The sequence below is a fragment of the Panulirus ornatus genome, chromosome 2, assembly GCF_036320965.1.
Source record: "Panulirus ornatus isolate Po-2019 chromosome 2, ASM3632096v1, whole genome shotgun sequence".
Taxonomy (NCBI): domain Eukaryota; kingdom Metazoa; phylum Arthropoda; class Malacostraca; order Decapoda; family Palinuridae; genus Panulirus; species Panulirus ornatus.
This window is the reverse complement of record NC_092225.1, coordinates 90,281,033-90,289,995: the sequence shown is the minus strand read 5'-3', so window position 1 is coordinate 90,289,995 and position 8,963 is coordinate 90,281,033. Positions and strand designations below refer to the sequence as shown.

General features: G+C 42.4%; 1 protein-coding gene across 2 annotated transcripts in view; it reads left to right on the top strand.

Annotated features, from left to right (window-relative positions):
• The first annotated feature begins 912 nt into the window (after nt 1-912).
• LOC139758247 (uncharacterized) overlaps nt 913-8,963 on the top strand; it is a 29,862-nt gene continuing 21,811 nt past the window's right edge. The window contains exon 1 of one of the 2 annotated variants that reach the window (XM_071679468.1): nt 913-1,730. In XM_071679468.1, coding sequence (XP_071535569.1) covers nt 1,369-1,730 — 362 coding nt within the window. In that variant the 5' untranslated portion in view covers nt 913-1,368. The remainder of the gene's footprint in view (nt 1,731-8,963) is intronic. The other variant, XM_071679460.1, reaches the window with a different exon arrangement.

Sequence of the window (8,963 nt, the reverse complement as noted above, 5' to 3'; positions counted from 1 at the left end):
ACTTACAATAAAGTCAGGTTGGTGTGAAGGGGGAGGTAGCACTCATTTGTCCTTTGTCTCATCAGCATTGTTGATGTGTTGTGAAATTAGAAATATTCTTGTAGAGCAAAATTAGATATATTCTTGTAGGAGACTTCATTGATATAGGGATTGCATTCACATGACCCATCTATTGTAAATGTGCAAGGACAGTAGTTAGGTGAATCAGGTTTCTTGCTTTTTAGTCTCCATTATAAACTTGATTAATCATGCTAGTTGGAGGTTATTCGTCAGTGAAATAAGATATTTGGTGATATCTGTAGGCATTATCTTTGTACTTGAGTGGAAAGCAAGGATCCTGATATAGATTGATTGTAAAGGAGTTCAGAAATGGTTTCAGGAAATGACACAAATAGTCAGCACAACAGGGAAACTTAGGTATAGTCTGGTGTGCTTGAATTATTCATGAAAGCTTTTTAAGAAAGAACAGTTTCATTGGCTTATATAATCCTTGATTTTAGTAAATGGGGTAACATTAAAGACAATGTTTGTGGTAGGTTTATGTCACTGTTCATTATTATGGGTTTTAATATATCCAGTATGTTATGCATTAATCCCAGAAGTTATTTATTGAAAGTAAGTCTTCATGCATAAGAAAGATTAATTTTCCTTTTCTTTTTGAGTTCTTTTGCAGTTTTAGCATGTCCACAGATGGGACACTACAGCTTCAGAAAATTGAGTAAAGAGTTTGAGTGTTTATCTTCTTTTAGTAGTTATTCTAGTTACTTAGATTGTACATATGTTTCTAAGCACATCTAGAATGTCCTCAGTGGTAACTTTAAAGAATCTTTTGACCATCTTGATAAGATAATGAGATTTTTGTTTTGACTTTTAGTATTTTCAGCCTTACTGATAATTGTCCTTATTTTCAGGCTGCCGAGTGTGTGGGTGTGTGTGCGTGAGGGTCACGTCGCCACCCTGGAGGCGGAGCCAGCAAGTCTCGGCTGGAAGGGCCCCCCAGGACCCCCCTCAGAGCCACACGGTCCCCCCTCTGTTGGTCCCACGGGGTTCCCTAACCCTGCCACACCAAATACCTTTTCTGGGCCGTCCACTCCAACATTTAACCCTCCTGGTCCCACTCTCAATCGACCTTCTCCAGGTCCACCAACTGGTCCTCAAGGCCCTGCATCAAATCCCAGCAGTTATCCAACGGGCCCTGGTGGCCCGCAACCCTTCAACACGCCTCCCAACAGTTTTTCGGGGCCGCCCACCTCAGGCCCCCCATCTGTTCCATTTCCCGGTTCCCCAGCTCCGTCAAATGCCTCCACTCCTGGCCCAGGGGGACCCTCTCCTTTTCCTGGTCCCCCTGGTGGAGGTCCTCCAACAAGTATGGCACCTACCAGCATGGCTGGACCAGGGCCATCACCCATGCCATTCCCTTGCTCTTCAAATTACAGTAGTCCAACACCCACAGGACCCCACATGAATGGTCCAAGTAGCACAATGGGAATGTTGGGACAACAGCAGGCCCAGATGATTAATTGTCATCCTGGACCATTCCCAGGTCCTGGGGGTCCTGGGCCAGGATTTACTGGACCCGGAGGACCATTTGGTCCTGGTGGTCCACCATTTGGACCGGGGGGTCCACCTGGGGGCCCTCCTATGCATGGCCCCATGCATGGTCCCATGCATGGACCAGGTCCACACCCAGTGATGGGGCAGCTTGGCCCTCTGGACCGCATAGATCAAGGGTGAGTTTAAATTTCTTTTATGTTAGATGCCACTCATATTTTAAAGGTTAAGAGTTACTGAAGTTTTCAAGGAATATTGACTAATACTTTATATTTACAGGACTATGATTAAAGGAAAACGATATCTACAAGAGTATAACTTTTGTGAAAGTTGTTGAATGTACAGCACTTATGATTTCGTTTTAAGTTGCTCTTTGAATATGCGTTCTTATGTCTGAAATCTGGTAATCTTAGAGCTGAGAATTTTTCATCTTATGGATTTTTCAAGATTATGGGTATCATTATTGGCAAGGGAATTGATATTGGATCTGATAGATTATAAGTTAACCTGTTAAATTTTAGTTTCCCAACATTACAGTTTTAAACAACATTGCAGCCATTATCATTTTCTGTAATAGCCAGACGTTCTTCCCTTTTTCCAGTCCCAAAATGCACACTGTAGAATAGTGATAATTGTGCAAGTTTGGTAAGATTGGAAACAAAATAACTGAGGATGTTATGTATTGTGAGGTGGGTTGATCTCTAAGGAATATCTTTGCCTAGAGGTGTATTAGTAAGTACAGTCAAATTGAGAGGGCTAACCAGCGGTGCACTGAAGTAATTTAGATATAATGAGAGGGTGGTTGAAGAAACACAGACTTAGAGGATGTATGTCAGAAGTGGTGGGAATTGCCTACTTATGAGTACTTATTTTGCTTAAGGCAGGGCTAGTGCATGATGTGCTTGGTTGATGATGCACTTGTCATCTGCTGTAACTCTTTGAGTAAGCTGCCAGTCCAATGTTTAGTTGGTTCTTTTCAAAACCAGCATTCATGTAGCTTTTTGAAGGTTTCAGTGCTCACTTTGGCCATGTTTCTTGTCCTACAGAGTAACGCAGTGGATATTCATTCCATTTTTGCCAGATACTTGTATAGTTAGTTTAGTGATTTTGTGATATATTTCCATTCCTGATGTTTGTGTCAGTGTAATTACTCACTTCTTACCTTGGGTGATACTTTTAGGTTAAAAGATGTATTTCTGTCCTTTTATTTACCGCTTTGCATATGATATATCGTCCCAGGTATTGCTGGACTCCATCTGCAGATGGTTACGCAGCAAGTTAAAAAGTCACCTTTGCAAGGTTGTAACATCATTATTGAATGAAAAGTAGGAGTCTTGTCAAACTTCACGCTCCAAAGGAGTCCACCATTTTCTGGCTTCTGATATGTATGAAAAAAGAGAAAAATATGTCTATATATGTCTAATCTATATATATATATAATTTTTTTTTATTATAATACTTACTTGCTGTTTCCTGCATCAGCAAAGAAACAGACGAAGAATGGCCCATCCACTCATAAAATTATCAAATTTTTGTACTTAATCACTGGCTCCCTTATCAGCGAGGTAGCACAAAGAAACAGATGAGAAATGGCCCAACCCACCCCATACACATGCATATATATATATATATATATATATATATATATATATATATATATATATATCGAGGATGTAAGGCATGTGTACGTGTAGGAAGAGAGGAAAGTGATTGGTTCTCAGTGAATGTAGGTTTGCGGCAGGGGTGTGTGATGTCTCCATGGTTGTTTAATTTGTTTATGGATGGGGTTGTTAGGGAGGTGAATGCAAGAGTTTTGGAAAGAGGGGCAAGTATGAAGTCTGTTGTAGATGAGAGAGCTTGGGAAGTGAGTCAGTTGTTGTTCGCTGATGATACAGCGCTGGTGGCTGATTCATGTGAGAAACTGCAGAAGCTGGTGACTGAGTTTGGTAAAGTGTGTGAAAGAAGAAAGTTAAGAGTAAATGTGAATAAGAGCAAGGTTATTAGGTACAGTAGGGTTGAGGGTCAAGTCATTTGGGAGGTGAGTTTGAATGGAGAAAAACTGGAGGAAGTGAAGTGTTTTAGATATCTGGGAGTGGATCTGGCAGCGGATGGAACCATGGAAGCGGAAGTGGATCATAGGGTGGGGGAGGGGGCGAAAATTCTGGGAGCCTTGAAGAATGTGTGGAAGTCGAGAACATTATCTCCGAAAGCAAAAATGGGTATGTTTGAAGGAATAGTGGTTCCAACAATGTTGTATGGTTGCGAGGCGTGGGCTATGGATAGAGTTGTGCGCAGGAGGATGGATGTGCTGGAAATGAGATGTTTGAGGACAATGTGTGGTGTGAGGTGCTTTGATCGAGTAAGTAACGTAAGGGTAAGAGAGATGTGTGGAAATAAAAAGAGCGTGGTTGAGAGAGCAGAAGAGGGTGTTTTGAAATGGTTCGGGCACATGGAGAGAATGAGTGAGGAAAGATTGACCAAGAGAATATATGTGTTAGAGGTGGAGGGAATGAGGAGAAGAGGGAGACCAAATTGGAGGTGGAAAGATGGAGTGAAAAAGATTTTGTGTGATCGGGGCCTGAACATGCAGGAGGGTGAAAGGAGGACAAGGAATAGAGTGAATTAGATCGATGTGGTATACCGGGGTTGACGTGCTGTCAGTGGATTGAATCAAGGCATGTGAAGCGTCTGGGGTAAACCATGGAAAGCTGTGTAGGTATGTATATTTGCGTGTGTGGGCGTATGTATATACATGTGTATGGGGGTGGGGTGGGCCATTTCTTTCGTCTGTTTCCTTGCGCTACCTCGCAAATGCGGGAGACAGCGACAAAGCAAAAAATATATATATATATATTTTTTTTTTTTTTTTTTTTTTTATATATATATATATATATATATATATATATATATATATAAATATTTTTTTTTTTGTTGCTGTCTCCTGTGCCTGCGAGGTAGCGTAAGGAAACAGACGAAAGAAATTGCCCAACCCACCCCCACACACATGCACACACACACACGTCCACACACGCAAACATACACACCCACACGTCCCAACGTACACACATATATACACACACATGCACACTGTCTGCCCCTACTCACCCCCATCGCCACCCCGCCACACACGGAATAACATCCCCCTCCCCCCTCATGTGCACGAGGCAGCGCCAGGAAAAGACAACAAAGTCCCCATTCGCTCACACTCAGTCTCCAGCTGTCATGCAATAATGCCCGAAATCACAGCTCCCTTTCCACATCCAGGCCCCACAGAACTTTACATGGTTTACCCCAGATGCTTCACATGCCCTGATTCAATCCATTGACAGCACGTCGACCCCGGTATACCACATTGATCCAATTCACTCTATTCCTTGCCCGCCTTTCATCCTCCTGCATGTTCAGGCCCCGATCACTCAAAATCTTTTTCACTCCATCTTTCCACCTCCAATTTAGGTCTCCCACTTCTCCTCGTTCCCTCCACCTCCGACACATATATCCTCTTGGTCAATCTTTCCTCACTCATTCTCTCCATGTGCCCAAACCATTTCAAAACACCCTCTTCTGCTCTCTCAACCACACTCTTTTTATTTCCACACATCTCTCTTACCCTTACATTACTTACTCGATCAAACCACCTCACACCACATATTGTCCTCAAGCATCTCATTTCCAGCACATCCACCCTCCTGCACGCAACTCTATCCATAGCCCACGCCTCGCAACCATACAACATGGTTGGAACCACTATTCCTTCAAACATACCCATTTTTGCTTTCGGAGATATTGTTCTCGACTTCCACACATTCTTCAAGGCTCCCAGGATTTTCGCCCCCTCCCCCACCCTATGATTTACTTCCGCTTCCATGGTTCCATCCGCTGCCAGATCCACTCCCAGATATCTAAAACACTTTACTTCCTCCAGTTTTTCTCCATTCAAACTCACCTCCCAATTGACTTGACCCTCAACCCTACTGTACCTAATAACCTTGCTCTTATTCACATTTACTCTTAACTTTCTTCTTTCACACACTTTACCAAACTCAGTCACCAGCTTCTGCAGTTTCTCACATGAATCAGCCACCAGCGCTGTATCATCAGCGAACAACAACTGACTCACTTCCCAAGCTCTCTCATCCCCAACAGACTTCATACTTGCCCCTCTTTCCAAAACTCTTGCATTCACCTCCCCAACAACCCCATCCATAAACAAATTAAACAACCATAGAGATGTCACACACCCCTGCCGCAAACCTACATTCACTGAGAACCAATCACTTTCCTCTTCTCCTACACGTACACATGCCTTACATCCTCGATAAAAACTTTTCACTGCTTCTAATAACTTGCCTCCCACACCATATATTCTTAATACCTTCCACACTGCCTCTCTATCAACTCTATCATATACCTTCTCCAGATCCATAAATGCTACATACAAATCCATTTGCTTTTCTAAGTATTTCTCGCATACATTCTTCAAAGCAAACACCTGATCCACACATCCTCTACCACTTCTGAAACCACACTGCTCTTCCCCAATCTGATGCTCTGTACATGCCTTCACCTTCTCAATCAATACCCTCCCATATAATTTACCAGGAATACTCAACAAACTTATACCTCTGTAATTTGAGCACTCACTTTTATCCCCTTTGCCTTTGTACAATGGCACTATGCAAGCATTTCGCCAATCCTCAGGCACCTCACCATGAATCATACATACATTAGATGACCTTACCAACCAGTCAACAATACAGTCACCCCCTTTTTTAATAAATTCCACTGCAATACCATCCAAACCTGCTGCCTTGCCGGCTTTCATCTTCCGCAAAGCTTTTACTACCTCTTCTCTGTTTACCAAATCATTTTCCCTAACCCACTCAATTTGCACACCACCTTGACCAAAACACCATATATCTGCCACTCTATCATCAAACACATTCAACAAACCTTCAAAATACTCACTCCATCTCCTTCTCACATCACCACTACTTGTTATCACCTCCCATTAGCCCCCTTCACTGAAGTTTCCATTTGCTCTCTTGTCTTACGCACTTTATTTACCTCCTTCCAGAACATCTTTTTATTCTCCCTAAAATTTAATGATACTCTCTCACCCCAACTCTCATTTGCTCTCTTTTTCACCTCTTGCACCTTTCTCTTGACCTCCTGTCTCTTTCTTTTTACATCTTCCCTCATTTGCATTATTTCCCTGCAAAAATCATCCAAATGCCTCTCTCTTCTCTTTCACTAATAATCTTACTTCTTCATCCCACCACTCACTACCCTTTCTAATCGACCCACCTCCCACTCTTCTCATGCCACAAGCATCTTTTGCGCAAGCCACCACTGCTTCCGTAAATACATCCCATTCCTCCCCCACTCCCCTTACCTCCTTTGTTCTCACCTTTTTCCATTCTGTACTCAGTCTCTCCTGGTATTTCCTCACACAAGTCTCCTTCCCAAGCTCACTTATTCTCACCACCCTTTTCACCCCAACATTCTCTCTTCTTTTCTGAAAACCCCTACAAATCTTCACCTTAGCCTCCACAAGATAATGATCAGACATCCCTCCAGTTGCACCTCTCAGCACATTAACATCCAAAAGTCTCTCTTTCGCACGCCTGTCAATTAACACGTAATCCAATAACGCTCTCTGGCCATCTCTCCTACTTACATACGTATACTTATGTATATCTCGCTTTTTAAGCCAGGTATTCCCTATCACCAGTCCTTTTTCAGCACATAAATCTACAAGTTCTTCACCATTTCCATTTACAACACTGAACACCCCATGTATACCAATTATTCCCTCAACTGTCACGTTACTCACCTTTGCATTCAAATATATATTTATACACACCCATACACACACATATGCATACATATACATTTCAACATATACATACATATACATGCACAGACATATACACAAATGTACATATTCATGCTTGTTGCCTTCATCCATTTCCGGTGCCACCCTGCCACGCATGAAATGGCATCACCCCCCCCTCCAGCGACTTAGTGCCTGGAAAAGACAAAAAAGGCCACATTTGTTCACACTCAGTCTCTAGCTGTCATGTATAGTGCACTGAAACCACAGCTCCCTTTCCACATTCAGGACCCACAGACCTTTCCACTGTTTACCCCAGATGCTTCACATACCCTGATTTAATCCATAGACAGCACATCAACCCTGGTACACCACATCGTTCCAATTCACTCTATTCCTTGTAAGCCTTTCTTCCTCCTGTATGTTCAGGCCCCGACTACTCAAAATCTTTTTCACTCCATCCTTCCACCTCAAATTTGGTCTCCCACTTCTCCTTCATATACACATATTTATACATAAACAGTCATACACACACATATACACATCAACATATACGCATATATGGAAAGATGGAGTGAAAAAGATTTTGTGTGATCGGGGCCTGAACATGCAGGAGGGTGAAAGGAGGGCAAGGAATAGAGTGAATTGGAGCGATGTGGTATACCGGGGTTGACGTGCTGTCAGTGGATTGAATCAAGGCATGTGAAGCGTCTGGGGTAAACCATGGAAAGCTGTGTAGGTATGTATATTTTCGTGTGTGGACGTATGTATATACATGTGTATGGGGGGGGGGTTGGGCCATTTCTTTCGTCTGTTTCCTTGCGCTACCTCGCAAACGCGGGAGACAGCGACAAAGTATAAAAAAAAAAAAAAAAAAATATATATATATATATATATATATATATATATATATATATATATATATATATATATATATATATACATACATACGCATGCACATACACAGACATATACATACATATACTTGTGCTTATTTACATTTGCTTGCCTTCATCCATTCCTATCGCTACCCTCTCCCACAGGAAACAGCATCGCTACACCCGCATCTGCGAGGTACCACAAGGAAAACAATGTTATGTGGTTGTATGGCATGAGCTATAGATAGGGTTGTATGGAGGAGGGTAGATGTGTTGGAAAGAAAATCTTTGGGGATAATATGTGGTATGAGGTGGTTTGATCAAGTAAGTAATGAAAGGGTATGAGAGATGTGTGGTAATAAAAAGAGTGTGGATGAGAGAGTAGAAGAGGGTGTGTTGAAATGGTTTGGACATGTGGAGAGAATGAGTGAGGAAAGGTTGACAAAGGGGATATATGTGTCAGAAGTGGAGGGAACAGGGAGAAGCGGGAGACCAAATTGAAGGTGGAAGGATAGAGTGAAAAAGATTTTGAGTGATCGGGGCATGAACATAAAGAGGGTGAGAGGTGTGTAAGGAATAGAGTGAATTGAAATGATGTGGTATACTTGGGTTGACATGCTGTCAGTGGACTGAACCAGGGCATGTGAAACATATGGGGTAAACCTTGGAAAGGTCTGTGGGGCCTGGATGTGGATATG